This window comes from Carcharhinus amblyrhynchos, chromosome 11 (genome assembly GCF_965287045.1).
Source record: "Carcharhinus amblyrhynchos chromosome 11, sCarAmb.v2.hapA, whole genome shotgun sequence".
In the NCBI taxonomy this organism is placed as follows: domain Eukaryota; kingdom Metazoa; phylum Chordata; class Chondrichthyes; order Carcharhiniformes; family Carcharhinidae; genus Carcharhinus; species Carcharhinus amblyrhynchos.
The window spans coordinates 38,051,203-38,069,477 of record NC_137334.1 but is presented as its reverse complement, the minus strand read 5'-3'; the positions used below and the strand labels follow the sequence as shown (position 1 = coordinate 38,069,477).

At 42.2% G+C, this 18,275-nt stretch overlaps 1 protein-coding gene across 7 annotated transcripts in view; it reads right to left on the bottom strand.

The window, feature by feature from the left end:
- Positions 1-18,275, bottom strand: part of pde1a (phosphodiesterase 1A, calmodulin-dependent) — a 555,040-nt gene that overhangs the window by 300,078 nt on the left and 236,687 nt on the right. The window contains exon 1 of one of the 7 annotated variants that reach the window (XM_080198878.1): positions 11-115. The exons of the other annotated variants lie outside the window; for them this stretch is intronic. Coding sequence (XP_080055004.1) covers positions 11-63 — 53 coding nt within the window. The 5' untranslated portion in view covers positions 64-115. Of the gene's footprint in view, positions 1-10; positions 116-18,275 lie in introns of those variants that run through there. 7 annotated transcript variants of the gene reach the window in all.

Here is an 18,275-nt window from a genome sequence, read left to right as displayed (position 1 = left end):
TATAACCTACCTAAATATGGGTTTCTGTAGGTGCTTTTTCTTGATGGTAACACATTCATCCATTTAAAGAAGAAGATTATACGCCTCACAGGAAGTTTCTTTTGGAACAGCCCGGCAAGAATCTGGAGAGTTGTTCTCAACTAATCCACAGTGGAGAGCAGAGAGATTGATCTTTTGTGTTGGGGAAGCCTCCCTCTCTGACAACTGAGCAATAAGACCATAGAGGCCACCTCACATAAGCACGTCTGTGCAGTACCAAATAACGCATTCTCTACAAAGCAGAGGGAGGCATGTTAGGGCAAGAGAAGAATCTTTTATGCAAAGTGCGTGAAAAGTCTGACACTTTGCCAACTGTCATCCAGGTATAAAACGCTACAGATTATTGTAACCATGCAAATACTCCATGCTTGTTTTAGCCAAACAATAGCATAGAAAATAATCCCCCAAATCGTCAAAAGGACAAAGGCAGTAAAGCTTGCAGAACTGCTCTGGATAACTTTTCTTTCTTAAATAACACTTAATTGGTGTTTTAATATTTCCCTGGGGTTCTCTACAAGGAAGTTTATCTTGTAAAAAGCAAGTATTGTACACAGACCGATGAAGATGAAGAACTTATGCTGTAGTCTGGCTGACATCCCAATAAGAACTAGTTTTGGAAATGCATTTGTTTTATAATCTGGCTTCCATTCATCACTGATCATATGTAGATGTAACACTCCAAATTAAAAGTAGGTCTAGGATAATTTGGCCAACGTAAACTCATGAGACAGATGATTTGAAACACACTGTCAAATATTACAGCTATCTTAATATGTTTGTTTTGATTCATTACATAATTTTTAAAAATTTATATTTAATTCAGTGAATTGCGTTAGGATGGAAAGAAAAATGTTTTAAGTAATTATGAAGTATGTTGGGTAAACACATTGAAAGTAATCAAAAACAAGTTGCATTTGTTTCACACCTTTAATGTAGTGAAATGTAAAAACTACATCATGGGAGAGATGTCAAACAAAGTTTGACAGAGAGCCACATGAGGAGGTATTAGAAAGGATGAAAAAGCTTGATCAAAAAGAGGCAGGTTTTTAAGGAAAATCTTAGAAGAGGAGAGGCAGATAGATATGCAATGAGATACAGGAAGGAATTCTAGAGCTTAGTGACTAGGTAGCTGAGAGTGCACCACTAATAACAGAGCAAGTTAAATTTATATTTAGCTAAATGCCTTTATCAGAGTCCTATTTGCAACCATCTCTAACCAGCATGTTTTTACCTCCCTGCAGTCATTCTAAATTCACCTTTACAGTTAGCATTGCCAATTGCATTGATAGATGTGAGGAATTCATAGAATGAATCATAGAATCCCTAGTGAAGAAGGAAGCCATTCAGCCCATCGAGTCTGCACCAACAAAAATCCTACCCAGGCGCTGTCCTTGTAACTCCATGTAATCCCCCTGACATTAAGGGGCAATCCCACAGAGACCCATTCCAAGTAACCCTAAGTATTAACTCAAAGCATTTACCCCATTTAAACCCCCTAATCTACAAATCTTGGGACACTAAGGAGCAATTTAATAAGAACATAAGAACATAAGAAATAGGAGCAGGAGTAGGCCATCCAGCCCTTCGAGCCTGCCCCGCCATTCAATAAGATCATGGCTGATCTGTCGTGTCTCAGTTCCACACTCCCGCCCTCTCCCCATAACCCTTAATCCCCTCGCTTATCAAAAACCCATCAACCCGCGTCTTAAAAATATTTAGTGAGGCAGCCTCCACCACCTCAACGGGCAGACAATTCCAGAGATTCACCACCCTTTGAGTGAAGAAGTTCCTCTTCAACTCCGTTCTAAACCGCCCCCCCTTTATCTTGAGGCTGTGCCCCTTAGTCCTACTGTCCTTTCTGAGCGAAAGGACAGTAGGACTAGGGGGCACATGGCCAATCCACCTAAATTGCACATCTTTGGATGGGGGGAGGAAACCAGAGCACCTGGTGGTTGCCATTGTCATTTCAATACTGGTATTTCTCAGAAGCCATAAATTTAACTTTTAATAAAAGCTAATTGGACTTGTGTGCAAGCATTCAAAGAGACTCCAAATAATAAACTGAAACTTTGAACACAATGACATGAAACTTTATTTTGAAATTTCTAAGCAACTGACTACTGTCTGGCAATCTAAATGGAAAATAGTTTTGCATATTTTTGAAAGCAACTTCCAATAATTTGATGTTGGATGATTCACGGGTGCTGGATTGACAACCTAATTTAAAATGCTCAGATTTTGGGAAAACAAACTCATTTCTATTTGTATTCTTCAAACATTAGCAAGTTGCCACTCAAATATATGAAGGATTTTATATTGCAAAATGTTATTTAAAAATATTGTTTGAAATGTTGCCTGATTGCATTGGATCAAGGCAGATTTGGCGTTGAGCAATATACAAATGAGTCTGAGCTGAAATTTGTGAGCAGAAAAGTAACACTTTTCAAAATGAGTGCAACTTTAGGTGCAGCTGTGCTGGAATCCCCAACTGCACCAGAAGCAAATCACTATTATTATATAAATATATGTTGGGCAGCGTGTTTTACAGTGGCAGAGGTGGCCTGACATTGGCTGGCACTGGGATCTTCCAGGCCCATTGCTTTCACTGAGTTTTCCTGTTGTCCGCATTTTCCACTGCTGAGGAACCCATGGCAGGGGGAGGGAGGGGTTCACCATGAGTGGGAACAGCCGGAAAATTTCAGCCGTAGAGGTTCATAATACGAATATAATTCAAATTTTGTTTCCCTTTTCCAACAGAAGTTTCTACTGTGGGCATTAATAAGCAGATTTTTTCCCTGAAAGCAGTAATCAGGAGGCGGGTTCAATTCAGGGTCATGAACTCGCCTCTGTTGCCAACCTCCTGGGAAGCAGAATTTTCCAGGAATCAGGACCTTAATGATCCGGGGTTGGCTCTACCAATGCAAATTAGTGGCCATGGGGGAGGTAAGTAGGGATAGGAATAGAAGCTGGATACCACTTAACCACTTGCTTCAGCATGAGTTTGCTCAGCTGCAGACATTGAAATCTCGGGGTCAGCAACTGAAATTAGGTTGCACCATCATCAACGATGGAATAGGCTTCAGGATCTATAGGAAGTTCTTAGTATGTACTCTGGTCTACAGACTTTCTTAAAAGTTCAACATGAGCATTGCGTATTTGTACCACGAGACTCTCAGTAACATGAGGAAAGACAGCTAGTAACAGTAGCTTCTTCAGATAGTTGCTCTATCAGCTCTTTCATCTGATTCTTCATCAAAGATGATTTCCTAGCCATCAGTCTTGAATTTGAATTTTTTGGTTAACATTCTTTTCACAGATTTCTCCCTCTGTCTTCTAAATACAGAGTTCCTGAAAGACAGTGGGTCACTTTGGTATAAAGTACTGACTATGTTAGGAGTTGTGGAGTTTAAACAGAAAGAAAAGATGTGATTTGCACAAGTAGATTCAAACTAACAGCAACAGATTAATTCAAAGAGTTGTTGCCTCTACTGAGGACAAACTGAAACTAAAAGCAGGAATCTGTGAAACACTACAATGACGTCACCATAAAAATCTTGTGATCAGCTCTTAATCGTGCAACCACTTAAATATATAAAAATTCGAACTAGACTAACTTGTCACAACCATGGCACTCTGCCATTCAGGCAGAGCATTCTTCCCTCCCATGGTTCACCACAGCAGACAGTGGAAAATAAAAGTTGGCATCTTAATAAGAACATAAGAAATAGGAGCAGGAGTAGGCCATCTAGCCCTTCAAGCCTGCTCCGCCATTCAATAAGATCATGGCTGATCTGAAGTGGATCAATTCCACTTTCCCACTTTCTCCCCATAACCCTTAATTCCCCTGTCTATCAAAAACCTATCTACCCGTGACTTAAATATATTTAGCGAGGTAGCCTCCACCACTTCAACGGGCAGAGAATTCCAGAGATTCACCACCCTTTGAGTGAAGAAGTTCCTCCTCAAACTCTGATCTAAACTGCCCCCCCCACCTCATCTTGAGGCTGTGCCCTCTAGTCCTGCTATCCTTTCTAAGCGGGAAGAATCTCTCTACCTCTACCCTATCCAACCCCTTCATTATCTTATACGTCTCTATAAGATTCCCCCCTCATCCTTCTGAACTCCAACGAGTACAGACCTAGTCTATTTAGTCTGTCTTCATAGTCCAACACCCTCATCTCCAGTATTAGCCAAGTGAACCTCCTCTGCACTCCCTCCAAGGCCAATATATCCTTCCGCAAGTACGGCGACCAAAACTGCACACAGTACTCCAGCTGTGGCCTCACCAGTACCCTGTACAGTTGCAGCAAGACCTCCCTACTTTTATATTCTATCCCCCTCGCTGTAAAGGCCAACATTCCATTCAGGATGTTTCCCTGATTGTTGTCTTGATATACTTTTGGTTTTACAACCCATGAATTAAACAACTTCTTCATTTCCCTCACGTTCTAAACAGAAGCTTTATTCTGCATCTACTCTTTGACCTGTCTGGCCAATTGCACAGCTTTGCTTAAATTTTATTTATTTTTTACTTATTGATGGGATGAGAGCCTCACTGGCTGCCTTAGCCTTTATTTGCCCATCTCTAATTGCTCTTGAACTGAGGTCATTCCAAAGGGCATTTAAGAGTCAGCCACATTGCTGTGGGTCTGGAGTCACACGTTGGCCAGACCACGTAAGAATGGCACACTTCCTTCCCTGGATATTTATGAACTAGGTCTTTACAGCAATCGACAAGGGTTTTATGGTTATCGTTATATTTTTAATTCCAGATAGTAATTGAATTCAACTTTTGCCATCTGCCTTGGTGGAATTCTCCCACAGTGTTACCCTAGATCTCTGCATTTCTAGTCCAGTGGCAATACCACTATGGCACTACCTTCTCTGGTCTTCCCAAGATTGTAAAAAGTTGGGGAAATTCTCATCTAAAATGCCAATGACTATTTTATTTCTGGTCAGGCCATCTTTTTGTGTTCTATACTCAAAATTTCCAGCTAGGCAATACAATCAATCAATGAATCAGTCAATCCCTTCACCCTGTTTTGACAGCACCAATTACAATTTGCTTTCTCAATGATAATGGGAGCAATTACCAACCTCACTGTGCCTAACGCAGACTGTGCCAATCCTTGAAAAAAGCGCATGGGCCAAAAAATTGGCTTCGTGCCAACGCCAAACAGTTTGCAATCATCCTGGACGCTTTCTAATGGTGCAAACTGGATTATTTAGTAGCATTTAAATAAGCATTGCCCGTTCGACAATGGATTCTCGCAGCACCTGGGACCTTTCGACTTTCGGATGCAGCGCGAGCTCAGCAAGAATCATTACTGGGCTCCACTATCAGAATCCGTGTGCGATGGCCATGCTTGGAGACTCAGAGACCATTGAAGACTTTGGGTGGTCATGGACATGGCTGAGGGGAGTTGCCTATTGAGCACTGCCCACCTAGCATACTGGCAATGTCCACTGGGCACCCTGGCACAACCCCATAATGGATGGGGCCTGACTGGGAGTTATGATGGAGTCTCTAAGCAGGAGGACTGCTCCGGTTTCTTCCATGGATCCACTTATCGCAGAATTTCTATTTTCATGCACACTTTCTCCATTTTCCCTCTCATGGGCCACCCATACTTTCTGTTAGTAAAGGACTTGAGAGCAATTTGCTGAACTTCAAGCCAAGTCGAAGCTTTCCTTCATCCTGTTTAAAGTGGCTGACTGATGGTATAATCACTGGTGAGATGAAGTATGTACTTGGTGCTTTCTGCATCTGATGCTGCATGGGACATCAGTGAAAATGCCTGAAACATAATTGGGCTTAGAACATCTCCAATCCCTCTGCATGGGCTGACTGACATAACTACACATGTTTTCTGCTGCATCTCTTCGTTGTTGGTCCCTGAAGCCTATTATCTGTGTCCAGCTAAGCAGAACTAGGAGGTCCGGTACTGCTGTTTATGTCTCCAAGACCTGCTCCTACTCAACTCTACTACGTGGCTCACATTTTGTGAACACAGATATCTGTCTTGGAGTCCCCACTGAGGTGTGTATTTGAGCTGCTGCAGGGTGTGCATAAGTCATGTGATGGTACTTCCTGTGATTGCGTAATCTCATCTGCAAAATTCCTCGGCCTCTTCCTGTACTATGTCTTGTATCATGCTTGAAGGACCTGTAGGAGATTAAAGAGAGAAATTGGAAATGACAAGGAGAAACAGTTCAAAGTTATCATTGAGCAGTTGTTCATATTTCATTACAGGGGACATCATCAATATGACTGATTGTTATGTACCATTTTATTGTGAGATATTAAATTGTTTTTCATCTAGAAGACCTGCATTTCTCCATCTCAAACAGCCATGTACTCTGAAAGTTTGCAGATCTTTAATCCCCCATTGCAGTTAGCATGGTTATTATTGGAAGGTCCTCTGTCTCTCCCTGATGTTCTGTGCTCTTTTCACTTGCAAAGATGGAAAGCAGGGAGTTCTGAGCGTAAAAAATGGATTGTGTGGGGAGAAAGGAGTAACAACAGTTGTGGAGAGTGATGGGCAGGGATGGATGTGAGATGGCAATAGAGGAGGGTGATTGTCAGCGGTGGCTGTCCATATATGAACAGATGCTTCAAGAAACAGGAGTGACTGGAACAGCAGGTTCTTTTAATCTGAGGAGTGCAGTGCAGAAGGCTGGTGAAATCAAAATTGGTGACTTGGCATTTGAATAGGGCATGTCACTTACCTTTCCTTCCCTCGTGAGATGATTGAACTTATTTCAGCGCTATATTACATGAGTGAGGGACTACATTCAGGCAGTTCACCTCTTCAGCCACTTCCGGCCTGCGGCTTTGTTTCAGAAACTGATCACTTTCTTCCATCCAGTGAAAAGAATATTTCTCTCTGGCCCTTATCAACCTTCAGGGTTCCTCAGAAAATTCAGCGGATGGTGTGTTGGGTAGAGGGATGAAGTGGCTGGTGATAGCCTCCCCACACTGAGACTCAGTAGTTGCCATTGCTGTCTATGCCCAGACAGTTATAAGGAGCATCTATTCTGACCCCAGGGTCCCTTTAAACCCTGAGGCATTAACAATCAAGTGCTGATCATCATCATGTCTGCCATTCATTTTAGGCAGGGAACCCAGAAGCAGGATATTAATGCTGTGGCTGCCTTAAAAGCCACAGCAAAACCATCTCCACCAAAGTCTGGGCTCATAATTCACAATCAGCCTCCCCACTATGTGTAATCCCATCTCTTAAAATTCTGTTCCTAGTACAGTCAGTAGTTGTTGCAGTAATTATCAAATGATTGACCTTAAACAATTATGGCCCAGTAGTCATCCCACTCATTATATAAAGAAGAAGGGCAATACAATGGCACAGTGGTTAGCTGCCAGGGACCCAGTTTTGATTCCTGGCTTGGGTCACTGTATGAGTGGGGCCTGCACATTCTCCATGTCTGCATGGGTTTCCTCCGGATGCTCCAGTTTCCTCTCTTTCCTCTCAGTCTGAAAGATGTGCTGGTTAAGTGCATGGCCATGCTAAATTCTCTCTGTGTACATGAACAGATGCTGGAGTGTAGCAGCTAGGGGATTTTCACAGTAACTTAATTGCAGTGTTAATGTAAGTCTACTCATGATATAATAAGTAAACTTTAATTTTAAGCTTCTAAAACTTTTCAAAGAAGGAAAAATCTTCCATGCAACCTAAGAACTAAATGTGACTCACTGACTAGATCTTAATCATAATTTTCTAGTAAGTTATAGATGTGAAGTGAACAGGAAATTTCAGTGATTACTAATAAGTGGCTGGCATGTTTGCCTTTAATGCTTAGTTTCCACATCAAAGAATGGAAAAACTTACACTTTGACTTTAATGGCTTCAGCTTGGTTTCAACATGAAGCAGGGTAAAACATACATTGCAAGGCAAGGAATAGGAAAACTACAACATTTCCAGGAACTTGCTGTAAACATTTACTATATCTAGTATAAAATAAACATACAGGAAAGGTTATTAAAACCAAGTAGCTTAAAATTGTGCAGCTTTTTACAAGATCTTGAACCTCAAGCATCAGAAATAAGTTCACAATGCTTCTGTTTGTGTGTAAAACTTCCTATTTTCAGCTTGAGTGTACGCAAACATCTGTTGCAGCTACTGACAGGCCAGTCCAGGGAATATGCTTAAAACTTGGAATATTTTTCCTTGTTTGACTATCAGTCTGATTTGTGGTGCATCTTGGGCCAGAACTTCTGTAGAGTGGTAATCATTGACACATTGTCACTCCACTCCTCTTTACTTACCTTAGTCAAGGGCTGAACATTTTTTACTCAGACTTGTGACCAGGGCCTGGTATGAAATGTGCAGAGTGCCTGGTTCCGGAATTCTTCCACTTCAAGGCAGCGGCATCAGGACAATTAATGCCACACCCTTTTTTATGGCACTAGCTGTCATAAACTATGTAGGTTTAAAGGTGCCAATCTGAATGTGTGTCTGTGGGGGTGGGGGGCGGGGGGGTGGTTCTGGTTCAGCTTGGATGGTCAAAGTGGTATGAGGAGGAGGGGGTTGGGTGAGGATATGGCCTGCACCCAGGGTCAATCAACTGTTAGACAGAATCATGTGTACTAGCAAGCGTAGAGACAGTTCCTAGCTTGTATCTTTTATTGTATATTTGCAAATAGTTCTTGTGGTAGTGTGGTTTCTTTAAAGGGGTTCCTTGAGGGTCACGTACTCAGGCTGGTCTCTACAGAGTGTTGAGGTGGGAAACTGACCCAGCGTGTATCCTGGGTTGGAGAGGATACTCAGTTGGAACCTGGGAGGAGCGTTGTACAGTGGCGTAATTTCTTCTGCCTGACCCTTATATTGTAAATATTTATTTATCATTGGCAATAAAGCCTTAGTTACTTTGACATCAAGTCGCCCTTGATTCATCACGTTGCTGATGAGAAACAGTTTTAAAGTAGTTGAGGATCGCAGTGTACAGACAGAGGTGAAGGGGTCTGGAGCGTCAAATATACGAAGAAGCAAGGTACATACGCACATTAAAATGACTTTGATTGAGAAAATCCAACCATTTGACCCCGAAGTGGAAAACTGGGGACAGTATTTTGAAATGCTGTATTGCTTCTTTGTAGCAAAGGAACTAATAGCTGAAGGAAAACAAAAGGTTATTCTGCTCACAGTCTGTGACGCACAGACTTAGAGCTTAGTGAGAAGTTCAATATCACCTGACATTCCAGACACAAAGAGCAGGATTTTTCCGCCCTGCTGTACTAGTCGAGCAGCGTAGCGGGGTGGAAAAAATGTAAGAGAGGCAAAAAATCTGGTTCGTGCCCAATTTCTTGCCTCTCATGATATTGCTGGCCCTGTTCTGCTGGCGAAATCAGCCTTGGGAAGGGTGCAAGGCTATTTTAATTAATAACATGCTGATCAGGGAGGGGACAATCAGCGGCGGGGGGAGTGCAGTAACGGGGGGGTGGGGATGAGGGAGCACAGTATATTGGGAGATTGGGTGCCTGCGCATTGGCACCTCTTGCACTCAGCTGAGACTCCATACCCTCCCCACTGGCAAGATCCACGTTACTGTATTGTATTGCACAGAATACAGTAGATTACCACCATTTACCTTGCTGGAAAAGCAGCTAAGAAAACCTCCCGTTTTTCTCACCCATTTTATGCTCAGAATTTTTCTGAAAAAATCCTACCCAAAGTCTTTTGACCAGATAGTTGACCTGCCATCAGCTTGGTAAACCTTCACTGTACTCCCTCTATAGCAAGGACATCTATACTCAGCTAAGGACACCAAAACTGTACACAATACTCCAGATGTGGTCTCATCAATTGCAGTAAAACATTTCTATTCCTATATTCAAATCCTCTCATTATGAAGGTCAACATACCATTTGCTGCCTGCTGTACCTGCATGCTTACTTTCAGCAACTAACGCATGAGGATACCATGGTCTTGCTGAGAATCCATCTCCTCAATTTGCACCCATTTAAGCAGTTGAGAGGGTTAGCAGAACATTTCAAATTCAACCTAGCTTTAGGAGAATTTTTAAGGGACCGTTTTGTCTGTAGTATAAATAGCCTAATCATAGAGAAGTTATAGGTTGAGACCAAAATCTCTTTAGAAAAACCTGTGGAGTTGGCCCAGGTGACTGAGTTTAGTTTAGTTTATTTATTAGTCACAAGTAGACTTACATTAACACTGCAATGAAGTTACTATGAAAATTCCCTAGTTGACACACTGCAACGCCTGTTCAGGTACACCGACGGAGAATTTAGCATGGACAATTCACCTAACCAGCATGCCTTTTGGACTGTGGGAGGAAACCAGAGTACCTGGAGGAAACCCATGCAGACACAGGGAAAACATGCAGACTCTGCACAGACAGTGATCCAAGCTGGGAATCAAACCCGGGTCACTGGCGCTATGAGGCAGCAATGCTAACCACTGTGCCACCATGTTGCCCATGCTGAACAGAGTGTAAACAAGGCGTGCCAAATGAAGTAAACCAATTGTGGTGGGAAATGGCTGTTGTGAAGAACAGCCAAGTGCAGGTGCAGAAGAGCCCGATAAAAAGAATACAGCATTGAAGGCACAAGCTTGTTTCGGTATGGGGTAAGACACTCCCAAGAAACTTGCCAATGCAGAAATTGTGTGTGTTTCAGGTGCAAAAGGGTAATTTAAAAGCATGGTGCAGAGTGAAGCAGTGACGACAGAATGTGCAAAAAACCCCATAATGGTTAGTTTAATTTAAAAAATTGGATGCAGAGACTGAAAAGGGATCTGAGTCATTTATCCTTAAACAGGTCCAATTAAGTGGTAAATGGCAGATCTCTTAAAATGGAAATTGACATAGAGGCTGCAGCTACAGTCATAAGGGAACAAGCATTTAATTATCTTCAAAAAGGCCTCCAACCACTGAGACTGATTGAGTCAGGAGCCATATTGTCTACTTATACAGGAGAAACATTATAGACTTTAACGGCAGCAATAGTCACCGTATTCTATAGCAATCAAACAGCACCGTTATTGTCTTGGTAATTAAAGATCATTGACCTTGTTTAACAGTCTGTGATTGGCTCAAGCAGATGAAACTAAATTGGATAGAAGTTTCCAGGAGATTCTGTGTAAATATTCCCAAGCCTTCTAAAATAAACTAGGATATGTAAGGGGAGCTGAAGTCAAAATTTATCTGAATGCAAATGCAACATCTAAATTTTTCAAGGCCCAAAAGTTTAATTATAAGGTTGAAGTCCAGCTCAGAAGACTGGAAAATTTAGGTATCTTATAGTCTGCTCAATTCTCAGAATGGGAACCACTCATTGTCCCTATCTGCAAACTGGATCGTACTGTAAGAATTTCTGGGGATTATAAATGGTCAGTAGAGGAGCTCGGATAGACAGGTACCCCATTCCCCTCTACTTCAAACTAGCCCAAGGTTTAAAATGCACAAAGTTAGACCACAGTCATGCCTATCAGCAGTTGGAATTGGATGAAGACTCACAAGAGGTTGGTTACTATCAACACTCACAAGGATTTATACCAGTGTACACATTTATCTTTTGGAGTCTCATCAGGCTGTGCCATTTTCTAACTCATGATGGAAAGTCTATAACAACGCATCCTGAATGTAGTGGTTTATCTCGACAACAAGACCCTCACCTGAAGAACACAGATCAAAGGAGGAAGTTTTGAGAAGATTTAAAGAAGCAAGCGTTAAGTTGAAATGGAAGAAATGTACTTTTCAGGCAGATTAAGTTACCCATTTGGGGTTTAGGAGAGACACAAAAGGTTTACATCCTTTGGAAGATGAAGTTAAAGCTATTAAAGAGGTTCCACAGCCAAAAGAAAGAGTTAAAGTATTTCTCGGAATGCTGAATTATTACAAATGTGAGTTAATGCATTTTGGAAGGTCTAAAACAGATAGGAAATATATAGTAAATGGCAGAACCCTTAAGAGTATGGATAGGCAAAGGGATCTGGACATACAGGTCACTGAAAGTGGCAATGCAAGTATAGAAGATAGTCAAGAAGGCATATGGAATGCTTGGCTTCATTGGCCAGGGTATCAGGTTTAAAAATTGGCAAGTCATGTTGCAGCTTTATAGAACCTTTGTTCGGCCGCACTTGGAATATAGTGTTCAATTCTGGTCACCACACTACCAGAAGGATGTGGAGGCTTTGGAAAGGGCACAGAAAAGATTTACCAGGATGTTGCCTGGTATGGAGGGCATTAGCTATGAGGAGAGGTTGGAGAAACTTGGTTTGTTCTCACTGGAACAATGGAGGTTAGGGGGAGACCTGATAGAAGTCTACAAGATTATGAGAGACAGGGACAGAGTGGATAGTCGGAAGCTTTTTCCCAGAGTGGAAGAGTCAATTACTAGGGGGCATAGGTTTAAGGTGTGGGGGGCAAAGTTTAAAGGAGATATATGAGGCAGATTTTTTACACAGAGAATAGTGGGTGTCTGGAACTCGTTGCTGGGGGAGGTAGTGGAAGCAGATGTGGTCGTGACTTTTAAGGGGTGTCTTGACAAGTTACATGAATAGGATGGAAATAAAGGGATATGGTCCCTGGAAGGATAGGGGGTTTCAGTTAAGTTGGGCAGCATGGTTGGTGCAGGCTTGGAGGGCCGAAGGGCCTGCTTCTGTGCTGTAATTTTCTTTGTTCTCTGTTCTTTGTACAGTAGATTTTTACAAAATGTGTCTATTACCTTAGCTCTACTCCAACAGCATTAAAGAAACATCAGTGTTAGAGATGGAAAGAACAAAATGAAGTACTCATGAAAATTAAACAAGCTCTGCAGTCAATGACATTATTGGTATACTTTAAACCAACCAAGCCATTGGTGGTAATCTGCGATGCATCACCACATGGAATGGGAGCAGTTTTGTCCCACAGGCTGGCTGATTGTTTCTAGGATATTATCAGATGCTGTAAAAAAGTATTCCCAGATAGATTAAGAAAGCTTGGCGGTCATGCACGCAGTCAAAAAGTTTCAGCAGTACATTAATGAGTGGCATTTTGCAATAGTTTTGGACAACAAGCTATTACTAAGCTGATTCAGGGAAGATAAGCCAGTGTCACCGATTGCCTCTGCGAAGGTGGGCTCATTCATTGGCAGCGAACAGTTAGAAGTTGCAGGACTGTCTAGGGACATAAATATCATCTGCAGACATGCTCAGCAGGTTGCCCTTGCCAAGACTTTAGTATCACCATCTGTTCCACAGGAGATTGTGCTAGTGCTGCACCTGATAGAGTTTCAGCTAAACACATGAAGATGTGGACAGAAAGAAACCCAGTGTTATTGGAAGTTTAGAAGATAATGATGCAAGAGGAGTGCTATGAGAAGTCAGAACTGCTTAAGCCTTATCAATAGAGGTTAGAGATAACCTGTGAAGATGGGGTGTTGTTGTGGGGGTTATGGTTATAGTCCCACCCCAGGCGAGGCAACTTTTGTTACAAGAATTGCACGAGTCACAGCAGGGACAAAACAGGATGAAAGCCAGAAGTTACGATTGGTGAGCAGGTAGCGATAAAGAAATCCAAAGAATGATTAGTCAATGCCCCAGCTGTGAAGTCCAACAGGCTTTGCCGCCACCGGCTAATATGCATCCTTGGGAGTAGCCAGATAGAGCCTGGCAGAATACATATCAACTTTGCAGGACCATTTATGGGTCATATGTTTCTTATATTAATAGACGCACACTCTTAAGTGATTGGATATCCAATTAATGGAATTCATGACAGCCACTGCTATCATTGACAAATTGAGGAAAATTTTTGCCATTCATGGCATCCCAGTATCAGACAATGGCACATCATTCACAGCAGAATAATGCTCTGTCTTCTCCCTTTGCCAAGTAGTTCTGTCCATTCTTGTTATAGCTGCTGGAAAACCTTGAATGAACGGACCAGCTGGCGACCCAGGAGGGAACCACAGAGCTTCCACTGGAGAAGTGAAAGAGACCAATGATCTGCAACCTCCTGCTCCAACAACAGTACAGTTGGTCAATGCTGCATCAAGTGAACATAAGCAGCCAGTATGATGACAAAGCCACAAAAAAAATACTGGAACCATTGCTGAAAGTGAAACACCACACTGAGCGAATCACTAAACCTCATTCTAGTCACAGGAAAGTTCATCCTCCACCATAGAGGACATCACCACAACGCACATGGCAACAGAAGAAGCAATAGAAATAACAATGAGATGAGCACAATGTTCATCCACCCTGCAAGTAATGAATTAGGATCGCAAGCACTGACCTCAACACAACAACTGAACCAATTATGTACAGTTCAACATGAAAAAAATGGAAGAAAGGGATGAAAACATACCCAACTACCAGAATCTACAGGAATCTAAATCTACAGGAAGAACCAGCAATGACATAGCTCACCATTCCTCTGACAATAGTACAAACCTCTAGACCACCTGAACCTTTGAATTTAAGGATTTGAAGCAGGGAGGTGAAGTACTGATAATGTAGTAATGACAATGTAAATATATGATAGCAATAACATTGTACAAGGAGGCTATAATCACTGAAAATACACTAGATAAAGACTTGGGAGGAAGGCATAAAGGGTCAGGCACATACAGAATTAATGTGAGACTGAGTATTCTACCACCATGCACCGATATATCAGAACGCATGACCCACATCCAGGTCATTTGAGTGTTGGACAGATCCAATGTGTACCAGCAAGCATGGAAGCAGCTTCTAGCTTGACCATTACTGTAGATTTGTTAATTGTTCTCATAGTTAATAAAGACTTACAGTTAACCCAGCTATGACTATGAAGATTTCTTCAGTGCTACTGAACTGTAACCAACACTCTACATTATTCTGGGGTATGACCCACCAGAATTCGGAAATTCTCAGCCACTACATCTAGTGCAGTTTGCTGCATCTGTTACAGATTGCAACTTGACTGAATAACTTACAGTGATGCAACATTTTTGGAGGAAGAAAGTGTTCTCTCTTGCCTTCAAAACAAAGAACAAAAATCTTTGCAAGTTGACTTGTTAGACTCATCTGTTCATATCATTAAGAGCTGACTGACTTTTTCCATGGGTGCAAGACATATTTTTGTGAAGAACACTTGTTAGCTTGTGTCATTAGCTGATGGAACATAAACAGACAAGGATTGTTGGTCCTGGTGGTCTTCTGGCAGGAGGTAGGCGTTTACTGCCTGGGCAGTGTGGAGGCCAAGTCCATTTAAACAACCGCCCTTATTAATGCCTGAAATAGGCAGTCAAAGCAGTTCACTGGCAGATAAAGGGGCTCTAAAACAGTAAAATCAAACTGGAAGCTCATAAAAGCACTATTCACAATAGCACTTTGATCCCAATAATCTATGTGTCTATAGGTGAGTGCCCCATTACATGCAACATCTACTTACGTCAGGCAGTTTGTGAAACAAGGTTGTACTTAACATGTTTGTTTTACAGGACAGGACCAACCAATGGTAATATCATATTGGGTTTCTAATAATGTTACACAATCCCAATTTGGGTTTATTCACATGGCATGCATCTGTGTCCGGTGAGTTCCTCTGCTACCAAAGACAACTGTGGAGTTAAAATAGTGTCAGAAAGGAAAGTGGATAGGTACTTGAGCGATATAAACTTGCAGAGCAGAATGGGGAGGGGATGGTGAGGAATGGCTCTGACTGGACATAACATAAAGCCAGTATGGCATTGATGAGCTGGATGGCCTTCTTCTGTGCCATAATGACTATACAGCTTGGGCTGCCAGTGAGAACAGGGTGGTAAATCCAGTTTCATCGTTATAATTGTTCATTTGTCCCATTCTGGGCCCAACTCAGGCCTTAAATGTTAAGAGCTGGCCATCCAGACTTTATCTCTCTTTTAATTTTAAAACATTCAAGACCTTCATACCTTGACCCTAATATTGGACTGGAACGTACAAAATGTCCTGTGCTAGCTCAGGCCCAATAGCCTATCTCAAAAAGGCCGTAATTCCATTCTTGACCATTGATCTTCGAGTCATCGGCAGCCCCTCGAAAAGCCATCCAATCAAAGAAGTGAACATATGTCCAGTCTCTGTGCAGAAACTCCAGATGTCCTGGGATAATTCAAGCTGGTGAGAGGCTTAGCGCATTAAATCTTTTTCCTGCCCTTGTATGCTCCTGAAGCAACATATCATGAAAATTCACTCCCTTTATTGGATCACATAAGAACATCTTAAGTGCAGTTCTGCGCTGGTATAAGATAATGTCAAATATATAACTCCCTGAAAACAATAAATAATTGTGAAGAAAAAGAGTGATTAATTTTACTTACAAGTACTAATATCAGTGAGACAATTTTGGGTCTATCATTGATTGTCATGGTCGAATAATTTGATTTCATTTGATTTATTATTGTCACATGTATTAACACACAGTGAAAAGTATTGTTTCTTGTATGCTATACAGACAAAGCATACCATGAATCTAATGTGGAATTACTGAAAACTGCTGAACTCATAGAGATAAGCACTTTGCCGCAATATCAGTACAATGTCCAAAAGATTCAATTGCTTTGAAGGACATGAGAGAGTGCAGAATGTAGTGTTACAGTCATAGCTAGGGTGTAGAGAAAGGTAAGCCCATTCAAAAGTTTGACAGCAGCAGGGAAGAAGCTGTTCTTGAGTCAGTTGGTACATGACCTCAGATTTTTGTATCTTTTTCCCCAAGGAAGAAGATGGAAGAGAGAACGTCCAGGGTGCATGGGGTCCTTAATTATGCTGGCTGCTTTGCCGAGGCAGCAAGTAGTGTGGACAGAGTCAATGGATGGGAAGCTGGTTTACGTGATGGGCTGGGCTTCATTCACGATCTTTTGAAGTTTCTTGCAATATTGGACAGAGCAGGAGCCATACCAAGCTATGATACAATGAGAAAGAATGCTTTCTATGTGCATCGGTAGAAGTTGGTGAGAGTTGTAGCTGACATGCCAAATTTCCTTAGTCTTCTGAGAATATAGAGGCGTTGGTAGGCTTTCTTAACTACAGTGTCAGCACTGGGGGACCAGGATAGGTTGTTGATGATCTGAACACCTATAAACTTGAAGCTCTTGACCTTTTCTATTTTGTCCCCATTGATGTAGACAGGGGCGTGTTGTCATTTATGATTCCTGAAGTAGGTGACAATCTGCTTTGTTCTGTTGACATTGTGAGAGATTATTCTTGCTGCACCAGTTCACCGGATTCTCTACCTCAATCCTGTACTCTGTCTTGTCTTGTTTGAGATCTGACCCGCTATGGTGGTGTATTCAGCAAATTGAAAACCGAATTGGAGGGGAATTTGGCCGCACAGTCATACATGCACAAGGCGTACAGTAGGGGGCTGAGAACATAGCCTTGTGGGGTACCAGTGTTGAGGATGATTGTGGAGGAGGAGCTGTTGCCTTTCCTTACTGATTGTGGCCTGTGAGTTAGGAATTTCAGACTCCAGTCACAGAGGGAGGCACCGAGGCCCAGGCCACAGGATTTGTTTCACGGGAACAATAATAATAACTCACCTGCAGTGATAAACGTGAGGTATGGGAAAGAAGTGAGTAAAAGTAACAGGAAGCTAACATAGAGGCTGGAACTTTCCGCAGATGACACACCCCCACTGGAAGTCCCATTGACAGTGGCAGGGCCAGAAGATCCCACCATTGGTGAACAGTGCAGCCAATCCCACCGTGAGAAACATATGGCAGGGAGGCCAGAAAATCTTGCCCATTGTTGAAATAATTGGGCAAAAATGAAGAGAAGTGAGTATTATGAGTAGTGAAGTTTAAGGTGGTACAGTAACAGGGAAGAATAGCTGAGCTGAGACACAAGACCCTTTCCTTGACAACACTACTGAGGCCATGAAACCCTTTTCAGCACTACAGCCAAGTCTGGTGCGCTAGTTGGCATGCAGTAGCTCAGCCAACTAGCCTATTAGTGATACAGGGGTTGTCTGCAGGTGTGGTGATTGTCCCTTTAAGGATCAAGGTGCAGGGTAAGAGACATATGACCTAGGGAACCAATTGGGAAGCAGGGATAGGGGGATCATCCTGGTCAGCACAATCTTCTGTACTCTGAGTCATCTCAGGTGCAAGCCTCTGTATAGTTTTAATCTGCAAATAAATGAGTTATGTTTTCTCTAAACTGGTGAATAAACATCTTTATAGCAGGCCTTTCCACAGCCTAGAATCAGAGAATCCCTGCAGTGCAGGAAGAGGCCATTTAGCCCATCGAGTCTG